Genomic DNA, 22,196 nt, shown 5'->3' on the forward strand with positions numbered 1-22,196 from the left:
CAGCCGCCAGCGCCGAAGCGGCGTCACCTCGGCCGTGGACAAGATCGCCGCCTGTCCAGAGGACCGAGAGGGGCTCGGTGGTGCGTCCCGAGCCCCGGCGACTTCCCGCGACACCACAGGGACTCCTGCTAAAGTTTGCGGCGAAGCAGAGGCGCAGCGGTCCGGAGGAGGGACCCGCTAAGGGCCGCACCCCAACGGCACCACATCCTCCGAACCTGGATCCGAGCCAGCCAGGGCAGGAGCCACCGGTGACACCACGGAGGGCCCTGCACACTGCAAGGGATCGCCTGACGTCCCAGGAGGAGAAGCCTGCGAGGCCTGCAAAGCCGCCGCATAGGTCTCCAACAGGGCTATATTCGCCCCCACACCGGGAAACGCCGGATACGGGGACGACACGCGGGGTCGCACCACCCGTGGAGAGCCCGTCCCCCCCCCAACAGGGCGGGAACCGACCTTCGGTGGACAAACTGCGACACTTACCGACAGGTGAGTGATGCTCTTGCGATTTGGGAGAGGGACGATGTAGACGAGGGAAGTAGCAGGTTCGAGAACCCTCCGCAGGGGCCGGTATTAAGTGATGACGCTGACCTTAACATGCGAGCCGAGAGAAGTTTCATCCGACGCTCCCGCCGGGACTTCGGTTTCATCTCCTGGCACGCCTCACAATCAGTGGAGTTGTGGTGTTCCCCCAAACACCTCATGCAGATGGGGTGAGGATCTGTCGCCAAAAGGCGTCCACAAGATGAGCACGTCTTAAAACCCAACGGCATTCGCACACTGTCCCCACACACACGCAATAGAGTAAAGGGCAAGGTCTAAACAGCCCAGAGCACGAACCGGATCCGCGTTGCACGCAGAATAGGAACAAAAACTGATATAGGCGCGCCAGGGTGGGACTCATGTGACCTCACCGACGTCACATACGCGGCCAACGCCTGGGCAAAGTCGCGTGATGCTGTCCCCCTTATCCCCCCCCCCCCCCCCCCCCCCGGCGCGCAGGGATGCTGTGGCTAAAAGTTTTCCGGATCCAGTCTCACGCCTGGGGATAATTCTACGTGAAGGAATCTGTGGCTGGAATAGTCTCCACCAGATACATCGTTACCGAAGGTAAGTAACTCTGCATACAGTTTTTCTCTTGTGTACACAGTCGGTTTCTTTGATCTCACAAGCATTATTATGGAATTACTGCTTTCTACTCTGATTCAAGCATGTGAATCTATGAAAGATACCCCAATACTGGAGAAGAACAAAAGTTACTTACCTGTAAACTGTGGTTCTCCAGTATTGGTATCTTTCATAGAATCACATGCGATCCACCCACCTCCCCTAAGAGGCTCCCCTCTTCTCCTTTGCTCTTATATTACACTGTGCTGGAAAATCTGAGAGCCTGAGCCTCTGGGGAGAAGGTTCTAGAAGGTGCTGTTGCCTGATTGGCTGTAGTTTGGACTATATATAATGACTTGGACGAGTCATGAAACTGAAAAGTTTTTCCTATTGACTTCTAGTAATTTTACTTCCTGTTTCTATTTTACCTATGATAAGGCTATGTTATGCATATATATTGCTATTTTTATGTACCGTGGGACTCCCACTCCGGCAACGGGGAATGATTCAAGCATGTGAATCTATGAAAGATACCAATACTGGAGAACTACAGTTTACAGGTAAGTAACTTTTGTTCATTGTTTTCATTACTATCAGTTCCTGCCTGGTAGACTTTAGTTTAATACATTAATTTAAGGGATTATTACATCAAAACTTATTTTAAAAACATCAAAGCAGTGGGGTGTGCACCTCTGTAGGAATACAGGGTAGGTAAAATTATACAGACGTGAGAAAGCATGTCATAGAGCTTGCTGAATCTGTAATATGATGCTACTACATAGCTTTGTATAGGTGTACTTGCATCCATGGTTCCAAATCTCAAATATTACATAAGTTCATGATTTTTCTGAAAGGATATTTTTGATTACAATGAGTGTTTGTGTAACTATCCAGATTATGTGGTTCCATGTATTGCTTAACCTGCTTAATTATCCTGTGGTAGTCATTACAATGTTCATCGTCTAGTTGTAAAGCTTTTAAGTTTTTTCTAACAGTAAATACGGCATTGCCTCCTCATGAAGTTGTCTAAAGGAGACGTGTTTACCAATGAATAAGTTAATGTTAAGTGTATATGGAGAACACTGTGAATTAATAAAAATGCAAAGAGCACTTGTCATTCCAGCTATCTGCATGATAATATGCAATTTCAAGCAGAAGATGCAATAAGGTGAGGAGAAGTTGTAACAAACTAAAATATTGGTTTGATTTTGTTTCTATGCAGGGTTATTGGCAAAAAAAGCAATAGAAGCCGGTCTAACTGTGAAATCTTATGTTAAAACGAGTTTGTCCCCGGGCAGTGGGGTGGTGACTTATTATTTGAAGAACAGCGGAGTCATGCAATACCTTGCACAACTTGGGTAAGAGTTGTTTTTGTACATACCAATTCACTGGCCACAATGTAAATTGAGTTTCATTCCCCGATTTGAAAGGACTATCCCTCTTCCTGTGGAGAAGGGGTGCTGTGATACTTGTATTCATATTAAGCAGCATTCTATGAACTAATGAGAGATATACTTGTATCATTGTTCTGCATCCACACTTTGTTTCTGCCCTGTTTTTAATAAATATGTGCTCTCCCATCAAGTATGGGCAGGGGGTTTTAAACACTGGAATATGATTGTGACTAGAACTGTGGAACTGTTATGATCATTTATACTATTTTATTTTCTGTTTTGTAAAATTGTATGTTTATTCATAACTGGAATACTTCTGACATTGAGCTTACTGATTTCCACTATTCTATAATGCTACAAAACCATATTTCATTGCCTACATTTTATAATTATTAGGTATTCACTATAAGGCATGGAAGTGTAAACCTGTGATTTAATGTAATATTTTTGCATGTATCTGAATTGACTTTTTACGTGCTAATGTTTGCTGTTTCACAGTAAAGAACACTCAGTATTTGCATGTTCAGTTAGTGCTTTACTGCATAAAACATTACAATATTTACTAGGCAAGTAACTAAAACCTTTAACATGTATTGTTCTTATTTTTGGGCCTTCTTACAATTTTTCAAGTTTTAGCTCCAAAGTTTCAGCTGTAACCTTAAACCTCAAACTCTAACTCTGCACCCTTGGTTTGTACAAAAAGAGTACCACTACAGACATCCTCTGTTGCCCTTCTTAGATATTTCTAGTGCAAATTCAGTGTCCCTCCCTTTGGTAAAGTTGTCTTGATACTCAAGTAGCACAAGTGAGTTAATGCCAAATCCCAATCTATATCTATACTACTATTATAAAGAGAGAACTTTGAACCTTTGAGGCGGGTAAACTCTGGAACCACAGCGCCAATCCAAACACCCGATACATCGTTGTAATTGTCAGGGTCTGCAGATGGACATAGGCTATATAAAAAAATAAAATATACGTTCTTTAAAATATTTACGATAAAAAAAAAAAAAGTAGTCCCTTGGAAGTAGCGCCGGCCGCGACGTGCGTGCTGACATCAGGAGTGCGAGGAGGAGCGGCAGACATGAGCGCGGGGGAGGAGCGGTGGACAGGCGGGGAGGAGCGGCGGCTGAGGTAGGTGAAGCAGCACGTGTGCGGCTCATTGGGAACCCTGAAAGTGGCGGGTGCGCTCCGGGGGACCCACGGACAACGTCGGGGCGGGCGGGGGCCCTGAAGCCTGAGACAACGTCGGGGCGGGCGGGGGCCCAGAAGCCTGATTGCTCCTGGAGAACGTTGGGACGGGCTGCTGGTAGAAGATAAAGACCAATTGGCAAAAACAAAAATGTGAACCAAATGAGGCCCAAAAATGAAAATGGGAAAAAGACAGGCACCTAAGAAATACTCTTTATGTTTTTCTCCAGAATTGCATCTTTTATGATTTACATGCTTGAATCCTCCCAGTTGATGACCTGGGAGTCCCTTGGAAACATCAAATTGCAGTTGAATTCGAAACATATTCTTTAGGCTGTCAAGGAGACTTTTCAATATCATAATATTTGCATCATTTAAAAGGAACCAGACTTCAACCAATCAGAGACGTTCGGTCTGAAGACTGCCCCAGAGAGCCACAGTGCTTACGATTTTAAGCCCACGTCGTGTGTGAAGAGAGTTTTCTGAGCTCAGGCTCATTCTCCTCATCGATAAGTGAGAATTTTCAACTTAGACTTTGCTATTTACAAAGATTCACCATAGATCTTTGGACTTAGCAACTGGCAACAATTCAGACTGTGTTTTACATCTAACAAAAAAAATTTTTTTTAGATCTTGTGGGACATGTTTCAAAAAGAGGCTTAACTCTGAGGGGCAATGAGGAGGTCTATATTACATTCATACTAGAAAAGCTGCTTCTTGTTTTCATGTCCCAAATGGAATGAATATATAGCTCCAGTCGAGGGTGCCAGAACTCCAACTGCTTCAGACACACTCTCAAACTATATAGATGGCTTCCATAGCCTCCCGGACGATATAGGCTTCTTCCATAGCCTCATAGATAGGGCATCTAAAAGGTTTGACTAACCAGTCTCGACAAAAGGAACAGGTTGTTTATGATCTTTTGAAAAGTTTTTATGTAAAATGTTTATATATTACAAATAAGTACAAACAACAAAAGCTTCAAGTGGTGCAGACGATAGAGCAGTTCCTCATCAACAGTTCCTCATCAACAATTGCAAATAACAATTTCTAATCAAAAAGTTCTCTAGAATCTGTTTAAATTAAATAGTATCTCTCCTAGGATCCAACTCAGTTTCTGGTTGTGGTATATCAAGATAGGCTTGGAGGTGGTCACACAAATCCTTGAGCCTGCTTTGCGTAGGTAGTATCTGCATATCCGTGTACAGAATCATTGCAAAAGGCCACATCATAACCAGTTTTCAACAGAATGGTGGTGCCCCTTTAACCTGTCATAGCAACTCTGTGCTTCCCTCGTAGTAGCAATCGTGCTGCTAGTTTTTCGCACTGCTTTTGGAAAGTCCTTCACATAGCCCAGCAAAGCTGTCCCAGGGAACAGTTACTAAATATGTCCTAGATTGTCAGCAAGCAAATGTTCTACCTCACTCTAGAATGCATATAGCTGGGCATTACCAAGCTATGTGAAGCAATGTTGTATGGGCTTGCAGGGCACTAGGACACTTTGCACTGATAGTCACATCAAATTCACACAATAATTCAGGGGTATAATGCAGCTGACGAATTTAAAGTGCACCAACCTGTGTCTCTAACTTGGGGATATTTGCTGTAACCACAAATCTGAAAGAGACACGCTAATGATAGATTCCTTACCTTAGAATATCCCCAGGCGTCAGACTGGATCCGGAACATTTTGCGTAGCAATACCCCTGCGCGCTGCAGGCGTCGTCCGCGTCTCTGCGTCCAGCGTCGTTAGCGCCGGAATGACATCGTCGGAGTACCTAGACGCCGCCCTCGCGCGCTGACGTCAGTTCTTCTTTTTTCCGCGCCAGCTAGCGCAGATCCGGGAGAAGCTCTTTTTTGACTAAACTTTTTGATCTTTTTGATCATTTCTCTACTCGAGTCTTCGACTCAGACGGTGCCGGTAGGGATGCCCGGGTTTAAACCCTGTTCCAAGTGCGACCGACTGATGTCGGTTACCGACCCCCATCGCCGGTGTCTCAAGTGTTTAGGCCTCGACCACGACGACCGCACCTGCTCCGACTGCCGGGCCCTGACGTCTAAAGCTAGGCGGGAGCGGTCCCGCAAGCGACTTGAGCTCCGGCAGTCGGCCCCGCGCCGCTCCAGGTCCCGGTCCCACAGGAGGTCGAGGGACCGGTCGCGGGGTCGGAGCCCTCGCAGCTCCGGGAGTGGACATCGGTCGTCAGGATCCAAGTCCTCAGGTAAGAGGCATGAGAGGTCAGAGAGACGTCATCGTTCCTCCGACTCACCCCGACGCTCGCTCGATGCGGCCGGGGGTTCGGGTGACACCACCCACGCGGCTCCGACGGAGTCGCGGACGTCGCTGCCTGCCCCACACCTTCAGGTCCCTGGGCATGACGCGACGCCAGAGGAGATAGAGCGGTCCCTCATGGCCATGAGGTCCCTCCCTCCTCAGCCGGCTTCCATGGCGCCTCCGGGCCCAACGGCCCCGGCTGGAGGGCCTAACGGGTCGGGTGCTTCGGCTCCGACGCCGTCTGGTGCTTCACGCCGCCGGCGACTTCGGTCCCGGCGCCGCAGGCCCTCACTGGATACGCTTCCGGATCCGGGTTGTCGCCGGTCGACCTCACGACCTCACCGGCGCCGGCACTGCGGGTGTCACCCCTGGCGCCTGCTATGGATGCTGTCCCCGATCCTACCCTCGGTCCGGAGCGGCGCGCGGCGCTCTTGACGACGTTTGGAGATTTCTATTTCCACTAACCGGCCCCATCTGTTGATCCTGAGATGCAGGAGATGGGTGACGAGGGTGATTGGGAGGGGTCTGTGGACCCTCTGGCACAGGAGTGCCAGTCTCAACAGGACTGGGCATATGAGCTTGGGGAGGCCAGTGGACTTGACACTTCGCCAGACACTGGATTTGTCTCCCCTCCCACCGTGGCTAAGGAGGAGGGGGCTGCTTACAGTGTAGTGTTGACGCGGGCGGCCAAGGCCTTACACCTTGAGCTCCCCGTCGCGGCCGTAAGGACTAATCTCCTCACTGAGGTCCTTAAACCGCAGGCAAGCTCCACTGAGCCTCTGTTGCCGTTTAATGAGGCCTTGTGTGACGTTCTTGTGGGCACTTGGTCCAAGCCCGCCACGGGTCCGCCTGTGGAAAGGAACGTGGCCAGACGCTACCGCCCGGCCCCGGGCGACCCTTGCTTTTTGTCCACCCATCCCACCCCGAGAGCCTGGTCATCCAGGCCTCCACTTCCCAGACCGCATTCCCGGCGGCTCCGCCCGAGCGGGAATTCAAGAGGTATGAACAATTCGGGAAGAAGGTGTTCTCGTCCCTGAGTTTGGGACTGCGGTCAGTCAATACAGCATGCCTCTTGGGCCGCTACACCCACACCCTGTGGGACACGGTCGCAGACATGCTGCCACAATGTCCGGAGGAGGTCCGGGCAAAACTCGCCCAAGCCCTTGTGGAGGGTCGAGATGCAGCGCGATATTCCATCCGGTGTGGGCTGGCTACCACGGACTCACTGGGCAGGGCGATGGCAATGACTGTGGCGGTTCGACGCCACGCCTGGTTAAGGTCCGCCAACTTTTCGGCCGATGTCCAGGCCACTCTTCTGGACATGCCGTTCGATGGCCGCCGCCTCTTTGGCGGCAAGGCAGACCATGCGCTTGAGCGTTTTAAGGACTCCAGGGCTACGGCCAAGTCCTTGGGCCTCTCGGCCTCACACCAGCAATCGGGTGCCTTTCGCTCCTTTCGTGGCCACGGAAGGGGCGCCCCCACACGTGCCGCCAGCCACGCACCGCAGAAAGTTCAACAGCGCGGTGGCGGCCGTGGAAACCGCCGTAGCGGCGGTCGGGGATAACGGCGAGGCCAGTCCACACCTTCCCCCGCATGTGACGCCAGTGGGGGGCAGGGTTCGCCATCACCTCTTCCACTGGCGCACTGTCACGTCGGACAGGTGGGTGCTGCAAATCGTCCGAAGGGGCTACTCCCTCCCCTTCTGCAAGTGGAAGTCACGGCCCTCTTGGCCAAGGGGGCCATCGAGCGCATTCCTGGGCCGGAAGTAGGATGTGGTTGTTACTCCCTCTACTTTCTGGTACCCAAGAAGGGCAAAGGGGGCCTACGCCCTATCTTGGACCTACGGAACGTCAACGGCTTCCTCTGGAAGGAGAAGTTCAAGATGCTGACTTTGGCTCAGGTTTTGCCTGCCCTCGACCCAGAAGACTGGATGGTAGCGTTGGACTTGCAGGACGCTTATTTCCACATCCCCGTCCTGCCGGCCCACCGGCGCTACCTGCGGTTCACGGTTGGCCACGAGCACTTTCAGTTTACCATGCTCCGCTTTGGCCTTACCAGCGCCCCACGGGTGTTCACAAAGGTGATGGCGGTGGTCGCAGCTCATCTGCGCAGGTTAGGGGTGTCAGTCTTCCCCTACCTCGACGACTGTTTGTTGAAGGCGAGCTCGCTCCAGACAGTAGTCAGTCACCTCCAGACTACGGCCGACCTCCTGCACCTGCTGGGGTTTTCCATCAATGTGCCGAAGTCACACCTGGGTCCCTCTCAAAAGCTCCTCTTCATCGGAGCGGTTCTCGACTCGGTGCAGTTTCGGGTTTATCCTCCCGAACAGCGGGTCTGGGATATTCAGGCTATGATTCCACTCTTTCAGCCTTTATCCCGGGTCTCGGTCAGGGTGACGCTGCGGCTTCTGGGGCTGATGGCCTCCTGCATCCTTCTGGTGCATCACGCCCGGTGGCGGATGCGGGCTCTGCAGTGGGACCTGAAGTTTCAGGGGGCCCAGCATCAGGGCAACCTATCCGACCATGTCCTGATCTCGGAGGGCACTGCGAGACAGCTGCAGTGGTGGCTCACGGACCGCGATTGGGTCAGCGGCAGATCCCTCTTCCTACCCCAACCGGAGCACGTAGTTGTGACGGACGCGTCCCTCCAGGGCTGGGGAGGCCACATGGGAAAGGCGGAGATCAGAGGCCTCTGGTCTCCGGCGGAGTCCCGGCTCCATATCAACTTTTTGGAGCTGCGGGCGATTCGTCTAGCACTGAAGGCATTCCTCCCCTCTGTCCGGGGGAGTGTGGTGCAGGTGTTCACGGACAACACCACCGCCATGTGGTACTGCAACAAACAGGGCGGGGTGGGGTCGTGGACCCTTTGCCAGGAGGCTCTGCGCCTCTGGCAGTGGCTGGAACATCAGGGCGAGACCCTGGTGGTTCAACACCTGGCAGGTTCCCTGAACGCCAGGGCGGACGAACTCAGCCGTCGGTGCATGATGGATCACGAATGGCGTCTGAACTCTGACGTGGCGCAAGGCCTCTTTCAGCAGTGGGGAGAGCCTTGGTTAGATCTATTCGCCACAGAAGAGAACGCGCAATGTCATCAGTACTGCGCGTTGGAATTTCCAAGGTGGCACTCGCTCGGAGATGCTTTTCGTCGCGAGTGGAGTTGTGGTCTGTTGTACGCCTTTCCGCCCATACCACTTCTGCCCAGAGTGCTGAAGAAGATCAAACTCGACCGGGCCCAAGTCATCCTTGTGGCTCCAGACCGGGCACAAAGGTACTGGTATCCAGAGCTACTCAGTATGTCAGTCGATCCCCCGGTTCGTCTGCCTCTTCAGGAGGACCTTCTGTCGCAGCAGCAGGGGACTGTCCTCCACCCGAACCTGTCCAGTCTCCACCTCCATGCTTGGAGATTGAGCGGCGATAGTTGAGGCCATTTGACTTGCCTCCTGAAGTCTGTAATGTCATTCTGGCAGCCAGGCGTCCCTCCACAAAATCGGTATACGCCTGCAGGTGGAATACATTTGTGGCATGGTGCACAGCAAAGGCTGTGGATCCTCTTTCTGAGGTTCTTCTCTTCCTTCTTTATCTTGCCCAGCAGGGCTCTGCTGTGGGCAATATCAAGGGCTACCTTTCTGCCCTTTCAGCCTTTCTAAGGCTGCCTGATCAACCTTCTTTGTTCAAGTCCCCTATTGTAACTCGTTTCCTGAAGGGCATCACACACATGTTCCCTCCTGTTCCGTTTGTGATGCCTAAGTGGGACTTGAACCTTGTTCTTACCTTTCTGATGTGTGCTCCCTTTGAGCCACTTCATAACTGCCCTCTCCGCCTTCTTACTCTAAAGACTGCTTTCCTGGTTGCCATCAACTCTGCCAGGAGAGTGAGTGAGCTCCATGCTCTTTCATCAAAACCCCCTTTCCTTTCTGTCCATCCGGACAAGGTTGTGTTGCGGACTAGGCCATCTTTCCTACCCAAGGTTGTCACGGCCTTCCACATCGGGCAGTCTATCACCTTGCCCACCTTCTTTCTGCCACCGCATCCCTCTAAAGAGGAAGAGCGGCTCCACTGTCTGGACCCAAAACGTGTGATTTCTTTCTATCTGGATCGCACACGCCAGTTCCGGGTGGATGACCAACTCTTTGTTGGTTACGTGGGCACTAAGAAGGGACGGGCGGTGCACAAGAGGACCATCTCTCTGTGGGTCGTCTTGTGTATCAAGGCATGTTACTCCTTGGCGAGGAAGGAGCCTCCTGTTGGGCTGAGGGCCCATTCCACTCGGGCCACGGCGGCTAGCACTGCCCTGGGCCGGGGAGTCCCCTTGCAGGACATCTGTCAGGCAGCTACGTGGGCACCCCTGCACACGTTTGCAAGACACTACTGCCTGGACAGCCAAGTCCGGAGGGATGGCTTCTTTGGCCGTTCCGTCCTCCAGGACTTTCTGGTGTGATTATTGGTTCGCAGACCCACCACCGGGGTTGGTATTGCTGGGGTATCTATTCTAAGGTAAGGAATCTAATACTAACCTGTTTCTTTCAGATGAACAAGTTACTTACCTTCGGTAACGATATATCTGTAAGAAACAGTTGTTAGTATTAGATTCCTTACCACCCCACCCATCCTCCCCGTTCTGCGAACTGATATCTAGGGTTAAGGTCCTACTAACCTGTTTCTTTCAGATGAACAAGTGTTGGACTTGACCCTTATGGCAGGTTCACCCCTAGACTTTTTGCTTTAAATGGTGAATTGGTGATGGTGATTTTTGGTCTGCGCACTTTCACTGTGTCCCAGTGGAAAGTGCGTGCGCACTCTGAGTGCGTGGAGTGAGGTTGGCCTGCCCTCCCATAGGAATAAAAGGGTAATGTATGTGTCCCTGGTAGTTCCTGATGTGTGGGGAGTGCAGGCTCGAGTTTGGTATGTGTGAACCCGTGAGAGTGAATGCTGCAAAATGGTGTATGCGGCAGGTCTGTGTCTAGTGGGGAAGTGCCACTTCTAGACATGGCTGTGTGTGTGCAGTGAGGGTGCTGGAGTGTGATTGGCTGGAGCTGGCTGGCATGCCAGGCTCCAGGAAGTCTGGATGGGTCTGCCTGGTGGTGAGTGGGAGATTAGCATGCTGATGGCTGGGGAGGAGTGTACCTGTGTCCTGAATGAGGCTGGGTTTTCCCCAGACAATGCTGGCTTCGCCCCCCTGTGGTGCGACTGATGACCCAAGCCCTGCCAGTGAATAGAGAGGTGGTTGAGCCCATCAACAGTGCTCACAGACCAGCTGCAACTGGTTTCCCCCCCCCTGCACCCTGAGACAAAGGATTTACCTGTATAAGAAGGGGCTGTGTCCCCTTACAATCTGTTCTCTTCCAGGATCCTGAGGGGGCTGCTGCTGTTGCTGGGCCAGAGGACCGCCACTTGGACTGTCTCCCTGCCTGGAGACCCAGTGAGCTGGCTCTGGGCCCAGCCTTGCCCCCCTGCCTGCCTAGAAGGACTTTTGCTGGGCTTGTTGGCCCCTAGCGCCTGGGAGCGCTTCCTTTTGACCTAGTGCTGGGAGCGCTGTATTTTGTCCCCACTAGCGCTGGGAGCGCTTTAGTTTCACTCGCACCTCTGTGTGTGCTCCCCAGCGCTGCAGAGCGCTTTTCCTTTCACCCCTAGCGCTCTGTGCGCTTTATTTTGCTGGTAGCGCTCAGTGCGCTTTATTTTGGGGAAGCCGGTGCCCACCCGGCGAGATTTCCCTTATCGCCGCCGGCCCGCGACCAGGAAGTCAGGCAGGCAGGGGCAGGACAACCGGAAGTAGGAGGGCGGGAGCCTACCCCGCCTCCCACCAAAGACTCGCGGCCGGTTTAAGCACCGGAGCAAGCAGGAGCCTACCCTGCGCCCGGTGCCCTCGCCTGGAGAGGGAAAGGGAGCGTGTTGGTTCCCCCGCGGGGCTCCCCTGAGGAAGAGAGCCCCGCCCGCCGCCATTGCCAGCACCCGGCCCCAGGAGCAGGGGAGGAGGAGGACGGCGCCTGCACCGAGGAGCCTCCGCCTGAGAGTCCGGTGAGTGTGCACGGGCAGGGGGAGGCTCAGGCTGCATTCTGGTCGAGCCCAGAGGCTCTTGGGGGCCATAGCTGCTTCGAGTCCCCAGGAGGGGGGCTCCATCGAAGAGGCAGCATTTGGTTGTTAAAGGAGCCCAGAGAGGCTCAGGGGCCCAATTGTCATTTCGAGTCCCCCGGGAGGGACTCCAACGCTAGTGACGGGCCCAGAGAGGCTCGTGTGGGCATTGTTTGTTTGGAGCGCTGCGAGGCTCCCCAGAGGGCCGCCCCCCTGCCATAGTTGTTCTTAGAGCCACGAGGCTCCAGGGCATGTCATTCCTTCGAGCCCAGAGGGGCTCCTGAGTGCCCACATTGTTGTTTCAAGGGCCCGGCGAGGCCCAAGGGGGACAGTCATTTGTTTTGAGCCCTGAGAGGCTCTAGGGGACATTTCCTTTGTCCAGAGCCTAGGAGGCTCCAACGCTGGCCCCATCAATTGCTACACAGTTGCCCAGCACTTTGTGGGCAACTGCCACGTTTAGGCCCCCTGACATTGGACACAGGGCGTCCTAGCCCTAGAGAGGCCAGTTGGCCTAGGGACAGTCACAGGTGGTGACTAATGTGAGTTTGGCGCAATTGTTCATTTTCTGCACCTCTGAATGTGTTTTTATGCGTCATGTGCCTTGTTCTTACACCTCTGAATGTATTGTTGATGCATCATGTGTTTTCCTTCCTTACACCGCTGAATGTATGTTTATGCATCATGTGTTATGTGCTTACACCCATACAGGTATTGTGATACTTAGGTGGTTGTTTTTCTCCTAGTGCAGGTGGTGCTAGTGAGGTCCTGGTTACCAGTAATTACTGGTTGTGTGCTATTTTTTTGCTACAGTGATTTTACATTCTTTGTGCTATATTCTATGTTTTAATTCTAAAAAGGTTACTTCTAAAAGTGCTGATTCCTGACAGTGGTCCAGGTGGCCCTGTCTTGTACATATCCCCTGTAAATTCTGCCCGTGCCTCTGGCACATTGTAAAGTGTGTGTTTCCATCTAATGTGTTTTGGTGTAATACAAAGGCTATTTTTATATAACCTTGTGTGGAGTTTCCTTTGTGGTGGGCCTTTGGGTGTTGTTGCTGGGGTGCGTGCGTAAATACTTAACTCACATCACCTCCGAGTTTAGCCTTGCTGCTCGCGCCACGTTACCTAGAGGGTGAGCAGGGGTTATCTTGGCGTGTAACTCCCTTGCCCTGACTTAGGAGTGGTGGTCTCTGACTGACTTTGGCGAAAGGCCTGGCCAGCCAGGGATCCCATTTCTAACAACAAGTTACTTACTTTCGGTAACAATATATCTGTAAGAAACAGTAGTTAGTATTAGAGTCCTTACCGCCCCACCCATCCTCCCCGTTCTGCGAACTGATATCTAGGGTTAAGGTCATCCTCTTTCAATGGCACCAGTGTTGGTTTTTAGCATGGCTCTGCGTTTCTGGCACGGAAAAGCTGTGTCTAAGAACCCCCTTTTCTGAATCGTTTTTGGCCGCTATAGGTGTGGCAGGGTATACTCAGACATGAGTCCCTTGCTCACTGCTCCATCAGGATTCAAGCAAGCCGGGCCGACGAGGCTGAAATGCCAGAAACCGGTCCCCGGTAGCTTGTATCCTTTCTGGTGAAGAATTGGCTTGGTAGTTTGGTCTGCCCTGTTCCCATGATGCACTGGGCCAGGGACAGACTAATTTGCATATAGCCAGGTTCTGAGCTGGGATGGGGCAGTGAGCTAAATAACGGTGATGGATCAAGCCCTGATCTTTGGACTGGGTAAGAGTGGTCTGCTTAATTCAGACACTCTGTTCATCACCACCCCCTTTTCTGAATCGTTTTTGGCCGCTATAGGTGTGGCAGGGTATACTCAGACATGAGTCCCTTGCTCACTGCTCCATCAGGATTCAAGCAAGCCGGGCCGACGAGGCTGAAATCCCAGAAACTGGTCCCCGGTAGCTTGTATCCTTTCTGGTGAAGAATTGGCTTGGTAGTTTGGTCTGCCCTGTTCCCATGATGCACTGGGCCAGGGACAGACTAATTTGCATATAGCCAGGTTCTGAGCTGGGATGGGGCAGTGAGCTAAATAACGGTGATGGATCAAGCCCTGATCTTTGGACTGGGTAAGAGTGGTCTGCTTAATTCAGACTCTGTTCATCACCACCCCCTTTTCTGAATCGTAAGAACTGATGTCAGCACGCGGAGGCGGCGTCTAAGAACTCCGACAACGTCATCATGGCGTCCACGATGCCGACGACGGACGCGGAGCCGCAGACGACGCCTACCGACGCGCAAGGGTACTGCTACGCAAAAAATTCCGGATCCAGTCTGATGCCTGGGGATATTCTAAGTAAGGAATCTAATACTAACTACTGTTTCTTACAGATATATCGTTACCGAAGGTAAGTAACTTGTTCATCTAGTATGATGAAGGAAACTTGTTTGAAGAGCTTCAGGATACCAGTGGACTGGCTAGTACCCCAGCGATACAAAAGGGGATGATTTGAGCAAATCAAATACTCACCCCCAGTCAACTGATCTGGGTTTAATCCATCACCATTCTTTAGCTCACTCCGCCACCCCAGTTCAGACATGGCCATATGCAAATCAGTCTGACCTTGTGCCTCATGGGAACAGTCCAGCCCGAACTGCCAAAGCCATGTCTTCTCTGGACCGGAAACAAGCATCCTGGGCCCGGTTTCTGGCATTTCAGCCGTCATCAGCCAGGCTAGCTTGAATCCAATGGCAAAGTGAGCAAGGGACTCACGTCTGAGCATACCCTGCCAACTTAGGGCGAACAAAGCGATACAAAAGGGGATGATGGACGGAGCATTTGAGCAAATCAAACACTCACCCCCAGTCAACAACTGATCTGGATTTAATCCATCACCATTCTTTAGCTCACTCGCCACCCCAGTTCAGACATGGCCATATGTTTCTGGCATTTCAGCCGTCATCAGTCAGGCTAGCTTGAATCCAATGGCAAAGTGAGCAAGGGACTCACGTCTGGCTAGTACCCCAAATATGGGCCTTGTGTGGGCCCAGTCCAGCCAAAGAAGAAAGTGCCTCTTTTGCTGTTGTGATGCGAAGAGCAGCTGAGGTTCTAGATTTACAGCTACCCATTATGAAAGTAAAGAGTGATGAATTGACCACATTACTTCCTCCTGGTCAGGCTCTCACAGAGGTACTATTAGCATTTAATGAGGCCCTTATGAGGCCTTAGGCAAAACCTTCTGCAGGTCTGCCAGCCAAAATTGCCGTGGACCAGGCAACCCAGCCTTCCTCATTTAACACCCAGCACCAAAGAGTCTGGTAGTGCAAGCGACCACCAGTAAAAATAATCCCAATGCTTCCCCTAGTACACTGCCTGATCGCAAATCCAAATGCGTAGAGACATTTGGAATACAGAATTTTTAGTCTGTCAGCCTGGCACTCAGATCTGTGAAGTTACCTGTCTATTGGGCTTCTACGTTGATGCCTTTCTCTATTCTGTGGCACAAGTTTTGCTGGCTGTTGCAGATGACCTTCTGACATGCCTTACCCTGGCTATTCTGGATTGTCGTGATGTGGCAAAATTTGTCATGTGATCTCGATTAGGCATGACCAACTGCTTAGGGCGAGCAGTGGGAATTAGTGTGTCCCCTTGGCAACATTCCTGGATGAGGTCTACGGGCCACCAGCAGCCACAGCTGCAAAATCGTGTTGGTGTTTCCTCAACGAGGAGTTTTTCAACACCCAACAAAACCCTCCGAGAACACGCAATTGGGGTCACTTCAAGAATAACCAACGGGTTACCTTCTCAGTCTCGTCCAATAGCTCTGCTGAAGACACAGACGCTTCCTCATCTGCATCCACCTCCGGACCGCAACCCCTCCTGCCACCCGGTATTTTAGCCCGAGGCCGAGGAGGCGGCCAACCGCCACCACAGAACCGCCCAGCCAGGGCCAGACAATATCAACCCCTGGTACCAGGCAACCGCCAAACACGCAACCGATACTACCAGTGGGGCCCACCCCAATAACTGAAGGATTTTGGAGGAATAGAAATGACTATCCCCATCTTCAATTTGTCCAATCACATCTTGACACATGAAGAAACCACGCTTCTGACTCGGGGCCTTATCCTTGTTCCCACCGTTAGAACCAACTTTCTGGAATTGCAATCAAATCTCCTAAAATTCTTCAGAAGAATTCGCCTCAAGCACTTCTTTGCTGACTCAATGTCTGATCAAATCTCACCTTTCCGGTTGCCCTCTACCTTCAATCCCTCCTCTAATCACATGACACCTGAAATCCTGGCTTTTGAGCGGTTAGTTATGAAGGAAGTTATGGACCTCAAAGTTACACCCCGGTTCATCCCGTACAACCTTCCCCTCATCGAAAAACAGGCTCTCACTTCCCTTCAAAATAACAGTGAAATTGTCATCAAGCCCGCTGACAAGGGGGGCGGCATTGTCGTTTTAAACAATACCCAATACGACCAGGAGATTATACGCCAACTTTCCAATATAGAACATTACCACCCCCTTTCTAAAGATCCCTTGAACGACATCAGAGAGAAGATTCTTTCCATCACAACAGCGGCCAGGGATCGTGATATAATAACTAAAAAGGAATTCGAATATCTGAACAATCCACATCCTAGGACACCCGTCCTCTACATCCTCCCGAAAATACACAAGGATGCCAGGAATCCTCCAGGCCGCCCCATCGTATCCGGTTGTGGGTCAATTCTGGAACCTCTGGGTAAATATCTAGACTCAATCATCAAGGAGTTCGTACCTATCACTGATACCTACATACGTGACACAATGGACCTCATCAATACCATAGAGGATCAGTCCTTTGACCTAAACACCCAACTGTTAGCTAGTATGGACATCGAGTCACTTTACACCAACATCCCCCATCGTGAAGGACTTGAAGTGATCAAAAACCTTTTACTCTCAAGACCCCAACCCACCAGAATCCCGACTGATTTCATCATGGACCTTCTTCGTATCGCTCTTCAAAATAACTACTTTTTGTACAAAAACACCTACTACTTACAAATAAAAGGAGTATCTATGGGCGCGTGCTTTGCCCCAAACTTTGCCATTTTATTTGTCCACGACATGGAGAAATCATTGATCCTAAACTCCATCAACCCATACCGACCTCAGATTTATCTGTGGCGTCGGTATATAGATGACATTTTCCTTATTTGGAATGGCCCCCCTGACACTCTCCTACCCTTTGTTGACTGGCTCAACACCGCACAGGAACACCTAAAATTCACAAGCGAATACAAGCTCAATGATTTACCATTCCTTGACGTTACCATCCATGCCGAGGATGGCGCCCTGGGGACATCACTCTACCGCAAACCAACGTAACGTAACACCTTGTTACACTATTCAAGCTACCACCCAAGAGGCTTATGCGATGGACTTCACTATGGCCAGTTTCTGCGGATCCGCCGCAATTGTAAATGGCACAAAGACTACTTCAGAGAAGCTGACATATTGGTCACCAAGCTTGTCAACAGAGGCTACCCAAAACGCCTAGTGTCTAAAGCTAAGAAACGGGCTTGGTACAATCACCGCGAGGATCTGCTGACCCCCAACAACAGAAACTCATTGACTAGAATTCCTTTTGTCTCTGTCTTCAGCCCTGACAGCAACAAGATTGCTAAAATAATCAAGAAAAACTGGCCCATCCTTCGGTCCCATGAACAATTCCAGGAACCGCCCCTATTTTCATATCAAAGGGGCAATAACATCGCCAATCACCTGGCACATGCCATTACTTGGCCCAACCAACCCACGGAGAAACACCCTTTCACAGCGGCGTGGGGAATGGATCCTATCCTTGGCCATTACAAATGCCAATCCTGCAGCGTCTGTGAATTAACCTTTAACACTAAAGAATTCAACTACAATGGAATCTCCCACCAACTTAACCACCATTCAAATTGCAAAACTCAAAATGTGATCTATGCTATCCGCTGTCCATGTGACCTAATTTACATTGGCCAAACCACCCAAATGGTTAAGCAACGGATAATACAACACAAGAGCAGAATTAACTGTAAAGTGGTGACCGCTCCCTTGGTCACACACTTCATTGAAAGGCAACATGCTGATTCAGACTTGAGATGGATGGTCATTGAGAAGGCCATACTACCTATGAGAGGTGGTAGCATGGCACATCTCCTAAACAGAGCCGAATGTAAATGGATTTCACGTGTTGACTCGGTCAACCACGGGCTCAACACCCTTGATGAGTGGAATAACACCATTACGGTATAACCACTGTAACCCTCGTCCCCTTGTTTAGGTACACTGCAACCCTTATCCTCTCTCCTAGGTCCTTGTATGTTAATATTCATGTACGGTAAATTTCTGTTTCCATGACTACCAATACGTGTCAATTACTCGGTGATACATCCCTGTGCATAATGAATATGTATGCTAACCCTCTGGTTTCATACCATATGCCCCCCCTGGGTACCATTTGTATGTATCCGGACCGAACAATGTACTTCTGTTCTTGAACCCGTGTTGATACTGTGCATAATGAATATGTATCCTAACCCTCTGGTCTCACACCATATACCCCCCCTGGGTGCCATTTGTATGTATCCGGACCGAACAATGTACTTCTGTTCTTGAACCCGTGTTGACACTGGCTTAAATGTTGAATTCTTGGAGTTTTTAAGCCGCCCAAACTTGTCCACTTATGTCGCTTCAGTATAATAACTATGTACTGGGTTTGCCACATGTGGCTCATGATCTTTTATGGATTACTGTGTCCTTAAAAGCGCGGTCCTTCTTGACTCGTTTTTCCTCTGCCTTACTTCCTGTTTACCCTTGTTGCTCCGGCAACACTGTGACGCTCTCCCCAGCCCTGCCCCTTTCCCGGCCACCCACCCCGCCCTCCCCGCCCTCTTCTCACATTACCCAGCCTGAGGCACCTTTTCCCCACGTAGCTCCAGCATTCATTGTGAGCCGTCCAAGCACCAAGAGCCCTAATCGCTCTCTACTGCCCTGTTTAATTCAGGTACGTTTACCACTTTTTACTTGCACATCATTGTGTGCGATCTTCCAATGACTCACCCCTTTTTTTCCCATCCACCCACTAAGGCTCCTCAAACTCCTTTCCCCTCTATAGGTGCCTCGCTGATCGGATTCAACTCTTCACGATCAGGTAATTAATTCTTCCTTATTCCGGCCCTTGCCTGGGTGCACCGGCCCAACCACTTAGGTTGATCACCTCCTCTCCTTCCCCCCACAGCCGCCTATTCCGCAGACACAGCCTGGACTCCAGCAACCCACGCTACCCTGCTTTGCGTGACTAAGTAGGTTCTTTTCACCAGATGTCTGATCCGCGTTACAGCGTTAATTGCGTTACCCCCCCACCCTTCAAACTAAGACTCTAGTGATCCATGCACTAACCCAGTTCACGCGGTATGTGCCACCGTGCACTCTCACTTACAATCTGGGCTCCCCTTTTACGCGCGCCCACGCTACCACCTTTGTAAATACTTCACTCCCCATTTCCTCCCTATCCCTTCACTTCCCTCCCTTCTGCGCCCACCACACCCTCCGGTTCGCCACCCAGTAGCTTCCTACGCCGCGGTTCCTCTCCATGCCCCTTCTCACTCGCCCTTTTTCCCAACAGCACTGCCCGCATCGACAACCCTGTCCTGAAGACGATCCCGACTCACAGGGATCGAAACGCCGTCGACACCACAGCATAATTATGTGGCGCAATTTACGTTTTGTGCTCCTGTAAATTTGTTTAATCATGCTTTAAGTGACTGAAACTTGACCGTGCGGAGCCATCACTGTACTTTTCTTTGTCACTATGCGTCGTTCACGCTGTTCACCTTAGCACTTGCACTTTTACCAACTGTATATATCACCTCTCACCAAGTGCCCTTGGGTTGTCACATGATTTGCTCTGTACAGTGCTGTTTAACTGTATTACCATGTGAAATACCCTTCTTTTATTCGGTTAATAATAAGCCTCTCAAACCTTTTCTGAGACTCCTTGTTTCTTCTTGATGTAATGCTGATTGCATGCACTGTTCAAATTGACTTTTATTGATACCTGTTGGGAATTGTCTTTATTCTTACTGCATACCCATCCCAACGTGGTTTATGGGTTTACTCCTGTTCTTCTTACACATGTTTCCTTGCCAGCACACAGCCACTGTGTCTAACCCAGATCCGATATTTTCTCCAAGGATAGCAAGTCATTACTTCGGACAAGTGGCTCCTCCAAATTGTCTAACTGGGCTATGCCCTTCCTTTTTTTCCCCTCCCCACCTTCCTCCTCTATTAGAGCAGCTGATGGACGACCATCTCTTCGTCTTGCTGCAGGACTGCAGGCCCTTTTGAGCCAAAGGGGTCGTAGAACAGGTTCCAGGCTCGGAAATAGGAGTGGAGTGTGACTCCCGCTACTTCCTTGTGCCGAAGAAGGACAGACGTCTTTGTCCATTTGTCCTATCAAAGCCTTTCTGCAGAATGACCAATTCAAGGTGCTTACTCTTGCCCATTTCCTGTCTGCCCTATATCCCCAGAGACTATATGGGGGCCTTGTACCTGCTTATTTTCATATTCCTATCTTCTTATGTCCACAGGTGCCAGCTATTATTCCTGGGAGGCCAGGTGTATTTAAAGTTCTCAGTGCTCCCTTTTGGGCTCACCAGTGCCCCTTGGGTGTTCACATAAGTGATAGTGGTGATAGCAGCACACTGTTGGGGTACCAGTTTTACCCCTACATTGATGAATGGCTGCTGAAGGTGTGCTTGCCCCAGGCAGTCGTCGACTACCTCCAGACAATGACAAACCCCCTAACATTGTTGGATTTAACTGTCAACATGCTGAAGTCACACAAGACTCCTTCACATATGCTCCATTTCATTTGAGCTTTTCTGGATATGGGACAGTTTTGTACCTTTCCCCAGAACGGGGCGAGTCCAGGATATTCGGGCTATGATCCTGATGGTAGAGCTTCTGGCCTGGATCTGTGCTGATGACTGAGGCTCTTGCCTCTTGTTTCCTGCTGACCTCTATCATCTTGCTGGCCAAAAGTACCAGATGGCACATGCAGGCTGCAGTGGTACCTCAAATCCCATTGGCCACCACATCAAGGAAATCTGTCTGATTGTATCTAGATTTCAGAGGAGACTGCAAACGATCTTCAGTGGTTGCTTCTGAACCACGATTGGGTTAGTGGTAGTCCCCTCTCCTTACCCTCCCTAGAGCTGACAGTCATGGATTCATCCGTACTGATTTGGGGAAGCCATCTATGAGGTTGAAATCGGAGATCACTGGTCTCTGGTGGAGACCGGACTTCACGTGAATTTGTTGGAGTTGTGGTTGATTTGCTTGGCGTTGAAAATCTTCCTGCCCAGCATCAGAGGAAGACTGGTGCATGTGCTTAGACACCACCACCATAAGGCACTGCAACCAGAAGGGCGGGATGGGGTCTTGGAGCCTTTGTCAGGTGGCTATACACCTCTGGTAGTGGCTGGCCCATCAGGGAATTTCTGTGGTGGGAATCCACCTGGCAGGATCTTTCAATGATGGAAGGGATTAACCCTGATGACTGGAGTATAATGATTGGCAGTTGCACCCGGAGATGGGAATGAACCCTGGTTCAGTCTTCATCATTGCGAAGAAAGCATTTTTTGTGCACTCCAGTTTCAAAGCCAGCTTTCGTTCTGGGAGGATATCCATCTAGAGCGGAGCTCAGGGCTCCTGTATTGCTTCCCAAAACTGCCTCTCATGCCTAGATTTCTGAAGATCATCAGAAATGACCAATCCCAAGTAATCCTAGTGGCATCAGATTGGGCCAGCATAGTGTGGTACTCGGAAGCTTTGGTCATGAGTGTCTGTCTTACGATCAAGCTGCCGCTTAAGGCTGTTTTTCTGTTGCAGTAGCAGGGCAAGGTGCTGCATGTTGGCCTGCAAAATGCGCATCTCCAGGCTTAGAGACGGAGTAGTGGCTGTTCACCTCCTTCAACCTTCATTCTGTGATAGTAATGTCATCTTGGCAGTAAAGCATCCCTCCTCAAAATCAGTGTGTGCCAGTTGTTGGAACAACTTGTAGATTTGTGTGTCACCTGTTTACCCATTACAAGCAAATATTTCTGAAGTTTTGCCCAGCAAGGGCTTTCTTTGTGCACTGTTAAGGAATACTTTGCCAGACCTTCTCGCTATTTT

The 22,196-nt window shown here is 50.7% G+C and overlaps 1 protein-coding gene across 4 annotated transcripts in view; it reads left to right on the forward strand.

Annotated features, from left to right (window-relative positions):
- ACO1 (aconitase 1) overlaps window positions 1-22,196 on the forward strand; it is a 418,934-nt gene that overhangs the window by 264,232 nt on the left and 132,506 nt on the right. For all 4 annotated transcript variants that reach the window (XM_078675989.1, XM_078675987.1, XM_078675990.1 and 1 more), the window contains exon 12: window positions 2,327-2,462. In XM_078675989.1, coding sequence (XP_078532115.1) covers window positions 2,327-2,462 — 136 coding nt within the window. The remainder of the gene's footprint in view (window positions 1-2,326; window positions 2,463-22,196) is intronic.

The sequence above is a fragment of the Lissotriton helveticus genome, chromosome 2_1 (genome assembly GCF_964261635.1).
Source record: "Lissotriton helveticus chromosome 2_1, aLisHel1.1, whole genome shotgun sequence".
Lineage (NCBI taxonomy): Eukaryota > Metazoa > Chordata > Amphibia > Caudata > Salamandridae > Lissotriton > Lissotriton helveticus.